Source organism: Mytilus edulis, chromosome 6 (assembly GCF_963676685.1).
Source record: "Mytilus edulis chromosome 6, xbMytEdul2.2, whole genome shotgun sequence".
Taxonomy (NCBI): Eukaryota; Metazoa; Mollusca; class Bivalvia; order Mytilida; family Mytilidae; genus Mytilus; species Mytilus edulis.
Window position 1 is genome coordinate 39754984 of NC_092349.1, and position 12901 is coordinate 39767884.

The following is a 12901-nucleotide window of genomic DNA, read 5'->3' on the forward strand; positions in this document are numbered from 1 at the left end:
GGCGAGGGAAGAACAAAAAAATTGCGAAAGCAAATTTACAGATCTAACATTGTTGGGACAGGGTTGATGTTTAGACGAGTTGTATATATATATATCAATATTGTTTTCCTCTATAAAGTTGTCATCCAAATTACTACACTAAAGACATTCCCTATAGCCCGGCAGTCAGAATTAAGCAGATATATTTCATCTGTGACAAAGTTATATACACAAAAACTTTGCGGTCACTTAAAACCTGGGACTCCGGATAAAAAGATATTGAGAGAGGTTTCTCTCATGTAAACAACATAAACTGAAATAAACTTTTACAGTTTAAAGAAAAAAGGTCAACATATTTCATTTTTTACGACTGAAGAAAATAGGTGATCTGCAAGGTAATTCATGTAATATGCCACCATACATTATGTACTGTGTTATAAACTTAGATGAAGCTGAGGTTCAAATCACTCGACTAACGCTGGACTACATCTGATGAGGAGTTGTACAATATCTTATTTTATAGCGTAGTTAGTCGAGTGGTCTAGGCAAAAGGATACATAACAGTTGGAGTACCATCGATGTCAAAGAAGCATTTGATTGAATTCAGCTCAGAAAAGGACAAAATTATTTTGTTCTGACACGTAAATTAAAAGGGTCATGATAATAATTGTCAACGGGAATTTGAGAAAGGTAATTTTAAATATCATTTCAGTACCGAAGCACTGACTACTGATTTGATTATACTCTTTGGTAATATCAGTCAACCAGAGAAGAGGTATATCACTGTTGCCTTTATTTATGGACCCAGTGATTGAAAAGAAAAAAATGGAACATTCTAGGCACTTTTCTTGATAAAACTTCAACTATGAATGCTTTCCAACACTTTGGGCTCAGGTTGGTAAAGTTTAGAAGGTGTCACTGGCAACATGATCATCATAAAGTTCCATAACTCACAACATATATTTGTCAAATGACCAATATTCAAACCTGCTAATTTGAAATATTCGTAGAGATTTGGCAAACAATGGTCAAAGTTCCATAACTCGTTTTATATTTGTCAAACAAATGATCCATGGATCGAAAATTATGAAATTTTGATGTAAAACGGTCGCAGTCAAACGAAATCAGACCAGAGAGAAAATCAATACAATTGATACAGAATCTAAAAATAAGGAGATGTAGTATTATTGCCAATGAGATCACTATCCACCAGAGACTAAAAGACGATGATGTAAACAAAGCTGTAAAAACTGTACGCCCGGTGAGTAAAACACAAACTGTATGAACTGTATAAAAGCATTAAACAGTTAAAGGGTCCTTCAAAGTCAACCTACGAACGCTTTCGAGGAAACAATCCTCTGAAACTATGAGGTTAAGGACATACTTATATTTACTATAATTCACAGTTAGGACGTTCACATTTTACAGGTACTATATAATTTGATGCATACATGTAGATGGATTTCTCTTCACACTAAATACACAGAGAAATGCGGCTCACCTGTGACAATGGAAGACAATAAAAAGTCGAGCTATACATTGTATGAATATTTGTTAATAGGTTACCTTGGTAAAAGTTAGAAGAGAATTTTTCCTTATTTTTCATATAATACCACTAATAACCATCCCTTTAATTTAATACATATTTTCATTTTGTTTGTTTTCCTAGTCGACGACAATACATATTTGTGTAACATGAATTGTAAGAGATTATTCTGTCTATTCTGATGTAAAGGTTTTTATATTTATTTGGGATTTAATCGATTTTGTTTTTATCGAGTACTTATCGTTGTATACTAATGATTGTTATTCCGTATAAGACGATTAAGTGCATTTCTCACAATTAAATTAAACATTTTTTTAATGGTGCAGACTGACATTTAAGATTTTCAAACCGGTTTTAGTGTGACGTTTAAATTTAGACTGTGAAAAGTGACAAATTGTATGTTATTCTTCGGTACATACTTATTAACTGAAGATGTCGAAAGGGTTCCGCAATACAAAAGGTATAGTGTTATTTTAATTTACTTGCTTGCAAATTTTTCTTTATAAATTGAGTTTCAGTCCATCTCGTATGTAAACGTTTCTTGTCAGTAGTAGTGTTTGTGTTTATGTGCAAAAGGGAGGAGGTATGTCTTCTTTTGTCTAAGCATCGTCAGTCCTTGCATTTTTTCTCGTTTAGCTAAATGTCCAAAAATCATTCTGATCGAATAAAAAAACAAGTCAACAAAGTATGCCAATTCTAATCATTGCTGTGATGATGCAACATCTAGTCAAAATTTATGTACTTTTTTTTAAATTTTTAATTATAATAACTTGCTGTATGAAAAAAAAGGTCCCCAGAAGGGCATACACATATAACAAATAGGATATTTATAAAATACAGCATTTTACATGACATTCATATAAATACATCTACAATATTTATATACAGTGATACAGGCTATTTATTACCATGTTAGATTAAAACTAGAGGCTCTAAATACCATGTGCATATTCAGCAAGACCATACACTCTCTAACATTGTAGACAGCATATAAGTCGTGTCAAAATCTCTGTTTTGTTGATCTTGTATTGCCTTTTCAGTCATCAAGAACTCCTTTAAAACCTGTATAAAGTTTTATGAAATTTGACCATTTTTTTTTAATATGTTAACAAGAGCAAATTAATAACAAAACCCTCTCAATAGTCCGTATTTCCTAATAAAAAAGGCTTTATTTTTTTTGCATTTAATATGAAGATAAAATCTTGATTTAAAGTGTGATTTGTCAAACGTTCATAGAATTTGTGCAACTTTGACAAATTTATTTTATGATTACGAAATTATGTCCGGATCAAAAGTTTGAAATAATATTTCGTTCATTTTTCAGTATAATCTGATAGATATATACTTGATGTTTACGTGTACAGACCTCTCGGATTAACCTGGTTTTAAATAGTACATTTGTAAACCGACATGGATTGTTATCAAACTTGAACAGAGAACCAGAAATAGCATCTAATGAAAAATTCAAATTAAAAAAAAATATCTGAAATAGACTCACATTTTACAGTCACATTATACTTAAACATCGAAAGCAGCAATCGCATACGAAACATATGGTTTAGCGGAAACATTAACAAATTTTTATCCATATCTTTGTTTAGGAGGGAAAAGGAAGTGGGAAATGCGAAACGTTAAAAAACGACATCTGCTCCCAAAATCAAGCAATGGTAGAAGATCATCTGAGAAAGTTTCAATAAATTCTGATAAGGGGATTAGGAGGGGGAAAGGGACACTTTCTTCTCCTCGGAAAGCTGTGATAAAGATTGTGACTAGCTAAAGGAAAATAAATAACAAATCGCATAAAAAATGGTTGTGTACAATGCATTATATTGTTGAGAATAACAAACAAACGTACAAATGTACATACATGTATATGAGGAATAAACTTTTCTAAATGTAGACACTGTTTACCAATGACATTGACTCCTGTATAGATGAATGGACATTTGGGGAAAGGTAATCGTATTTGTTTCTCTTAGATTTTGCTCAGTTATTTACTTTTTTATCTATTTTCCCGCAAGTGTTTTATTTTTCCAATTATGTTCTGAAAATAATTTACTACTAATACTTTTTTTAGCTCACCTGGCCCAAAGCAAGTTAGCTTTTCTCATCACTTGGCGTCCGTCGTCCATCGTCGTCGTTATCTTTTACAAAAATCTTCTCTGAAACTACTTTGCCAAATTTAACCAAACTTGACCACAATCATCATTTGGGGTAGCTAGTTATAAAAATGTGTCTGGCGACCCAGCCAACCAACCAAGATGGCCGCCATGGCTAAAAATAGAACATAGGGGTAAAATGTAGATTTTGGCTCAAGACTCTGAAACCAAAGCATTTAGAGCAAATCTGACGAGGGGTTTAATGTTTATCAAGTCAATATCTATCTGCCCTGAAATGTTCAGATGGATTGGACAACTGGTTGTTGGGTTGCTGCCCCCCAATTGGTAATTTTCAAAGACATTTTGCTGTTTTTGGTTATTATCTTGAATACTATTATAGATAGAGATAAACTGTAAACAGCAATGATGTTCAGCAAAGTAAGATCTACTAATAGGTCAACATGACCAAAATGGTCAGTTGACCCCTTAAAGAGTTATTGCCCTGAAAGGTAAATTTTGAACATTTTTTATTAAGAGGCTGTCCAAGTAGATAATGATATGGGTGGCACAACATAATTTTTTTCCCACAGATTTTTTGGTTCCAATGCAATGTTTATATCATACAAAGTATATATATGTCAAAGATATTTTTGAATCAACAGTGGGTGGATGGCTCAGAAAATAATTTTAAAGTTCACTAACAATGCAACAAAAATTTGTACAAAATGAAGAGTTATCTCCCCTTTTCAATGAATTTTCAGTGCTTTTTATGTATTTTTTTATTCTCTTTATTTGTTGCAGTTAATAAAAAAAAACAAATTTAACTTTAAGAAAGAATGAATTTGTGATATGAAATAGATGAAAAAATTTTGAAAACAAAATATGTCATGTGCCATACACTGCCTGGTTTTTCCATGGACATCCTCTTAATTTGGTAGTTTTTTGTAAATTTTTACAAAATATTTTCCTATGTAACTAAAGGGCCAACTTTATTATAGATAGAGAAAATTGTAAGAAGCAAGAATGTTCCGTAAATTAAGATCTACAAACACATCACCATCACCAAAACACAATTAAGTCATGAATCCATCTGTGTCCTTTGTTTAATATATATTATATGCACATAGACCAAGGTGAGCGAAACAGGCTCTTAAGAGCCTCTAGTTACGTATTAAAATCGTTTTCAAAATAGTTTAACCAACTTTAACAACGTGTTCTGTAAAACTCTTTTTGTACCTTTTTTGCATGAAGTGGCTCATATATTATGAAGACAAATTATGTCAAATTCTTTATTACTTTTACTTAATCGTTTAATAAAATGATCGATCGTTTTGGATGTTTTTAACGGTAACTAAACGCTCTAATGGGGATGGTATTGTAAGGATACTACAACACACATGCACTTGCTTTAATGTCATATAAATCTTCGAGATTTGTGTCAAAATGAAGATATATATCACAATAGATAGAAAAAACATCGGACAGGGAAAACATATTCATAAAAAAATGAAAACCAAAATAATCTATTCATATATAAATACATTTGAACCAAGACGTTTGTGAATAAATTTATAGTCCCTGGTCTTCAAATTAAATGCCTGTTTGATGAACAGATGAGATACGTGTTTTTATCATTTTCGTGTCCTGTATTAATTTTTTTTTATTAAATTTCATACTTTTCCAGAAAAGCAACCTTTAAGTTTTAATTACATTTTACACTATAAAATAGAATTAGTTGCATCCTCCACTGTATTACAGGATGAACATAGTCGTTTCTCTTTTAGTACATTGTAATGGCTACTTCTCATTTTTTGTAATATTTTTCTTTTCCATAAATGTAGGAATTAAATAAGTTTCCATTTCTGAATTTTACTTCATATTTTGTAAACATACAATTTATTAATACTATCCATTTTTTTGAACAGGCTGATATCCAGTTGAATTTATTAGAAAAGGTAAAAATGGCCACTTTGTTATGATAATTGAATTGTATATATCAGTTTCGATATTCTTTAAAATTTTAATGTAGATGAATAATTTGAATTTTTGCATCTTAATTAAGGATTTAAACTCAAATTATAGTATAGACTTTCGCGATATTTTTTAACATTTTTTTATTCGAGCATCACTGATGAGTCTTTTGTAGACGAAACGCACGTCTGGCGTAAACATAAAATGTCAATCCTGGTATCTATTATGAGTTTATTTACAACCATTGGGTCAATTACACTTCTGGTGGAGTTTTAATTTCCAGACGGTATCACCAGCCCAGGAGTCAGCACTTCTGTGTAGACTTGAGTTATCATTGATATGTTCATAATTATAATTTAACTGTTAACAAAACTTAGAATGTTTGACATTCTAAGGCTTTTCTATCTCAGGAATATATTACCTTAGCTCTGTTTTGCAACACTTTTAGAAATGATTGGTCCTCAATGCACTTCAACCTCGTACTTTATTTGGCCGTTTTAACATTTTTTTATTCGAGCGTCACTGATAAGTCTTTTGTAGACGAAACGCGCCTCTGGCGTAAATATAAAATTTCAATCCTAGTATCTATGATGAGTTTATTTACAACCGCTGGGTCGATGCCACTGCTGGTGGAGTTTTAATTCACCGAGGGTATTACCAGCCCAATAGTCAGCACATCTTTGTTGACTTGAGTTATCAATTGATATGTGAATAATTATAATTTTTAAAACTGTTAACAAAACTTAGAATTTTTGAAATACTAAGCTATTCTATCTCAGGAATATATTACCTTAGCTGTGTTTGGCACAACTTTTAGGAATGTATGGTCCTCAATGCTCTAAAATTTCGTACTTTATTTTGCCGTTTTAATATTTTTTTATTCGAGCATCACTGATGAGTCTTTTGTAGACGAAACGCGCGTCTGGCGCATTAAATTATAATTCTGGTACCTTAAGGCTTTGATAACTAATTAGAATTGAGATTCAGAGGAGGAGATCTTTGGTTATTGGCCAATCATAATCAAAGCCAATTTTTTTTCATCTACTAACCAAATGAGAGAGTTTCAGTCAACATTCAAGCAAACTTTGGTTGGAATTGGTCATGAGAGGATTACACTGAATAATTAACGGGAAATGGATAATATAAAATTTCAATCCTGGTATCTATTATGATTTTATTTAAACAATTGCATTATCCGGTTTTCATAATGTGTAAAACACATTTATGCGCTTTCGTTTTTTGTTTTACGTGTTTGTTTTTATTATGTGGTAAGTCACCACTTCGGTGTTGACATGAACATCAATTTTATGGTCATTTTTATAAATTTACTTTTTGCAAAAGTAAGAATTATTCTAAATACTAAGGATTTTCTTATCCCAGGCAAAGATAACCTTAGTCGTATTTGACACCACTTTTTTTTTTAATTTGGGTCATTAGTGCTCTTCAACTTTGTACTTGTTTGGCTTTCTTTACTATTTTGATCTGAGCGTCACTCGTGGGTGTAATGTAGACGAAACGCACGTATCTATACTATTAAACGAGAAGACGTCATTGTGTGTGTCGCTTCTCTTCCTCCCACAATAAATTAATCATCATGCCTCTGTGTCCTATAGGTATCATGCATAGTCGCATTTGTCATCTTTTCTTATGACTATTCAGTTTGGGTTATTTTGGGAGAAAAACGAAAATTAAGGCGTCCGAATATTGCTTCCGTCATCAAACCGACTTTTATGTCACACATGACTTCCGGTTTTAACATTGAGAACCAATCGTATGATAGATAACAAAACTGAAAAATAAATAAGCCAATCAGATCGTTGTCCATATCGTGGTTTTTATATCGTATGAACCACTACTATTATACTTCGGTTTTAACTTACACATATTAATTTTCATAAGTTCTCGGACGGGGAAAGGTCAATTATTTTTGCGTTTTTCTGCATGCATACTATAATTAATATACTATTAGAATATATAGAGACTCTCTATATGAGTTTCTGTCATCAAACCAGACATGACTACCGGTTTTAACATTGATAACCATTCGTATGATAGATAAAAAAAATGATAAATAAATAAGCCAATCAGAGCGTTGTCCACATCGTGGTTTTTATATCATAAGAACCACTATTATTATACCTCGGTTTTAATTTACACACAATTTTCATAAGTACTCGGACGGGGACAAGACAATTATTTTCACGTTTATCTGCATCATCCCCATGTATACTATGATTAATATACTACTATTATATATAGAGACTCTCTTTATAATATAGCAGTGATCGCCAGGGAGAAGAAACTTTATAGAATTAATAGTTAATAGAAAATTAAATTCACTTTAATATTTATAATAAAGATACGTAAAACTATGTTCAAAGTATACAGAATCGCGAAAATAATGAGATATAACGGCAAACAAAAAAATAACGGACTTTGAAAAAAAAGAGAGGGCCTAGAAATATTGTCCTGTCTCCATGTAACTTTTGATATCATTTCATAAATTCTCCAGACATAACTTTTTTTACAAAAATTCAGCCTAAAATAGTTAACATACTTTCAAACAAGCTATTATTAAAATGTCCGCAATTTCGCTTCTAAATGTTAGTCAAACAGGACTTCCGATTTTAAACTTGCACATAAATTTCATAAGAGTACTCAAGGACAGGACAATAATTTTTGTGTTGATAGAGACTCTCCAAATAATATATAGCAGTGATCGTCTAGGAGAAGAAATTCATAGTTAATAGCAATTACACATCATTAATAGTATATAGAAACGCAAAAATAATGGAATTTAACAGAAACTAGAGGCTCTAAAGAGCCTGTGTCGCTCACCTTGGTCTATGTGAATATTAAACAAAGGAAGCAGATGGATTCATGACAAAATTGTGTTTTGGTGATGGGGATGTGTTTGTACATCTTACTTTACTAAACAGTCTTGCTGCTTACAATTATCTCTATCTATAATGAACTTGGACCAGTAGTTTCAGTGGAAAATGTTAATAAAAATTTACAAATTTTATGAAAATTGTTAAAAATTGATTATAAAGGACAATAACTCCTTAAGGGATCAATTGACTATTTTGGTCATGCTGACTTATTTGTAAATCTTACTTTGCTGAACATTATTGCTGTTTACAGTTTATCTCTATCTATGATAATATTCAAGATAATAACCAAAAACAGCAAAATTTCCTTAAAATTACCAATTCGGGGGCAGCAACCCAACAAGGGGTTGACCGATTCATCTGAAAATATCAGGGCAGATAGATCTTGACTTGATATAAACAATTTTACCTGGTCAGATTTGCTCTAAATGCTTTGGTTTTTGAGTTATAAGCCAAAAACTGCATTTTACCCCTATGTTCTATTTTTAGCCTTGGCGGCCATCTTGATTTGATGGCCAGGTCACCGGACACATTTTTTAAACTAGATACCCAAAAGATGATTGTGGCCAAGTTTGGATTAATTTGGCCAAGTAGTTTCTGAGGAGAAGATTTTTGTAAAAGTTAACGACGACGACGGACGACGACGGACGCCGGACGCAAAGTGATGGGAAAAGCTCACTTGGCCCTTCGGGTCAGGTGAGCTAAAAAGTAACGGATATTGGAAACAAGGGAGAGGAATTATACTGTTTCCAAGTACCTATGAATTTTGATACTTTTCCTGAAATTCTCCAGATATGAAATCTTTTACTGAAATTCTCCAGACACAAAATCTCACAAGCTTTAATGCCCGCAATTTCGCGGGTCTGTTCTAGTGGTATATTAAATTATAAGCCTGATACCTTTGATAACTATAAGTATGTCGAAATGTCCTATTGTAATGTGTATTTGTGTATTTCTTTGTCCTGAATGTTTATTAGTACTGTAGTCCTGTCATTTAATGTTGTCATGTTAATGTTAAATTTAACATTGCCATAAAAGCGAGAGGTTTGGCTAGCCGCAAAACCAGGTTCAACCCACTACTATTTTTTTTTAAATGTCCTCTACCAAGTCAGGAAAATGGTAGTTGTTATCCTATCTGTGTGTGTTGTAATGTCTTTTTTTTTTTTCGTTTTTTTTGGCACTTCAGTGTTTCTGTTGTTTCGTTTTTTCCCTCTTATAGTCGATGTGTTTACCTCAGTTTTAGTTTGTAACCCGGATCTGTTTTCTCTCAATCGATTTATAACTTCCGAACAGCGGTATACTACTGATGCCTTTATTTACCTTTTTTAAGTTGTCCATTTCGATCCTTTGTGCTCACAGAATCTAGTCACTTGAATAATTGTTAAATACGGTATTTGTTTAAGCATGACTGAAATGGTTAACACTTAACGTATAAAGTAAATGAAAGTTTTTTTTGTAGTCTGTAGAGAGGTGGGTAAACTGAATGATTTATTCGCCATCCATCAGGTCTTTACCTTACTTAGTAAACAGTACTTCAGTACTTTTATCTAATATTGTCAATACATGTTTTTGTTTGAGGTAATCTTTTAACCCCCATGAAAGCCTCTTTCTTATTAAAAAAATGTGGATGTGTGTAAGGTATAATGAAATCTATAAGATCAACCAACCGTTAATTTAAATGTAAATTTACTCAGGTATATGTAGCTAAAAATCTTTCAGAAGTTTTATTATTTTCATTATAGGTAAAAAGACGGAGATTTAATATTGTGGATTTTACTCTATGGTGAGATTTATCATACGTGTATATCATCTGTGAAGACAATATTTTGCCACATGGAAGGGGTTTATTTAGAGAGAAAGTGTAATTATCTAGGCTGTTGGAAAGATGACACAGTTGCCGACTATGTTATTAGACAAGTTGCGGACATGGTCAGACATGGGAAAGGAACGAAATGTAAGCTCCATCTATCAAATCAAGGTGTAAAAGTGACCACTTCGTCGTTAATGTCAGGAAAAACACTAAAGGATGTCGTGCCCTTTGATAATATTTATTTTACAACAGTTAATCAGTATAATCCACAGTGTGTGCTATTTATCACAAAAGACCAAAGAAGAAAATACCGCGTTGTCGCAGTCAGTTGCCAAAGTGGCACAGACGCCAGTCTCTTTGTTTCTTGCTTTAAAGATTTGAGGAGAACACTAAGCAGTGAAGATAATAATTTAGAACTTACACAAATTAGTAGTGGAAATTGGACGCTTCGTTCAAAGCATCATCCAACGGATAAACGTCAGCTTCATACCAATGTATATATGCAAGACGTTCGTTCAAATCAAAATGGTGGGATACAAACTAAGCACACAGACATTAACTCCAATGTAGCTTCTTCAAATGAGAAAAACATAAGTAAAACAAACAACAAATATGAAGCTGTAAACAGGAAAAAAACAGTCGGATATACTGATCACAACGGGGAAGAATTTTCCAATTCTTTCACAGAAACCGGTCTACGAGAGGAACTCGATGATCTATCACAGGAACTTAGAGAAATCAAATTGATGCTTGAGACTTCTGCAGGCATTGATACAGATGTGTATTATGATGGAGATGAAAATGAGGTAGTGCATAATGACAGAAAAATAGAGGTAGCAATAATGGATGAACCTAGAACTACAATAGAGGCCGTTGTAGTAGACGATGACTCCACTGACGACGAACAGAACCAAAATATAATCGAAAGCCTCGATACAACAACAAACTCTCTAAACTCCGAGGAAAGCGAGGTCAAAGTGGTCGTTCCTGATTACAGGAACTCGGGAACACAGATAAAGCCCAAAACATATGTTCGCCGATACGTTTCCAAAGAAAATCCTGTAATAAATGTCGTAGATAGTGAACAACTTTCTCCCCGAAGTTCAACAACATCATACGAAACATGGAAAGAGGATGTAGTTTTGCGAGGGAAGATAGCTCCCCGTGAAATACGTTCGAGATCAGCCTATGTAAACACATTCAGTAACGATTCTAGTTTGCAAGGCAGTTTACGAGACCGCAATTCGCATGCAATTTACACGACGACTACAAGAACACATCATACACTACCGCACCATTCACTCCGAGTTCCCATGAGGCGCTCCGTCAACTTGTCGTCGACGATTGAGAGGCCTATTGAAAAGGTTTATCCTAGGCCACGAAGCGTCCATGGTTCATTAGTATATAGACCTATAACACGTGGACAAAAAGGAACGATCTATGCAATTCCCTCTTCAAATAAAGGATATGTAGACAAACATCAGAACAAAACTGACAGATTATCTTCAAACATGTCGCAGAAGAAAGAGGATGTTGTTATAATGAAATCGTGAATTGTGTGCAGGTCCTACCATTCATACAATAAGAAAATACCAAGATGTGTTTTTTTAAAAAACAGGTTGCATAAGTTGTAAATTAAAAAAAAAATCATAATTGATATATCTATAAATTTATATGGAATTTTACCTTTTCTTATATCGATGCTAAATTATTGTTCTATAATGTGAAACTCTTCATACATACAATTAGAACAGGGATAAAGTTATTGAACAGAACTAAGATTATCTTATGATATGTTGTAAACACAATGGGTGTTCTCCGTTGACTATTCAATAACCGCTTTACATATCAAATAAATAGCCTTTGTTGTATGTTGACACGATGGCTAAAAGAAACAATCTGCGATAAATAGTGCTTGACTGAAAGTTTTAAAAACAATTTTATTATTTAATCTGGAAAATCTTGAGTGGAAACTTTTGTAAGATTCGCAGTTCATAGATTATCGTCTTTTGTTCAGCGTATTAACGTAATATTTAAGAGAATGCGGAATAACAAATGATTCCTGTGTACTTTAACTATTGAATATATAAATATTGCATGTATTCATATAAGCATATATAAACATGTATTTATCATCTCAGCAGTTATTTTTTTCGCTTCATATATCATATTTTGGTCATAAATGCACATGGTCCGGCATAGTGGTGGAAATTGTCTTACGAAACAAGGTTTAAGGATGACTGTTCGCTACTCTGTTTTTAAAATACATTTTTTTTTAGGTTTTTTAAAAATGGTATAATTAAAAAGTACTGTATATAAAGGAACTAAAAAAGCAGAAAAAAAATTATAAAAAAGCAGCTGAAACCTGACTCAGGGTGTAGGATTTTCTCGCTGAATTGAAGATCCGTCTGTTTTCTGCTCTTTGGTCGCCGGGTTGATGTCTCTTTGACACATTCCCCATTTAAATGAAATGAAAGGTCTGCTGTATGTATGCCCCATCTTATGTTTATCGGTCTGTGTGTCTGTTCGTTCGTTCGTCCATCTGTACCGGTTCAGGTTAAGGTTTTTGGTTAAAGTTGTTGGTCAAGGTAGTTTTTGATGAAGT

General features: G+C 32.9%; 1 protein-coding gene across 4 annotated transcripts; it reads left to right on the forward strand.

The window, feature by feature from the left end:
• The first annotated feature begins 785 nt into the window (after nt 1-785).
• LOC139527633 (uncharacterized) lies at nt 786-12431 on the forward strand. Of its 4 annotated transcripts, XM_071323168.1 has the most exons (4): nt 1654-1985; nt 2850-3481; nt 5550-5579; nt 10229-12431. In XM_071323168.1, the coding sequence occupies exon 4, from the start codon at nt 10320-10322 to the stop codon at nt 11847-11849; it is 1530 nt and encodes a 509-aa protein (XP_071179269.1). In that variant the 5' UTR covers nt 1654-1985; nt 2850-3481; nt 5550-5579; nt 10229-10319; the 3' UTR covers nt 11850-12431. The 4 variants fall into 4 exon arrangements, with proteins under 4 accessions (XP_071179271.1, XP_071179267.1, XP_071179269.1 ...); XM_071323167.1 differs by lacking the exon at nt 5550-5579; XM_071323170.1 differs by lacking the exons at nt 1654-1985; nt 2850-3481; nt 5550-5579 and adding an exon at nt 786-1240.
• The last annotated feature ends 470 nt before the right edge of the window (nt 12432-12901 follow it).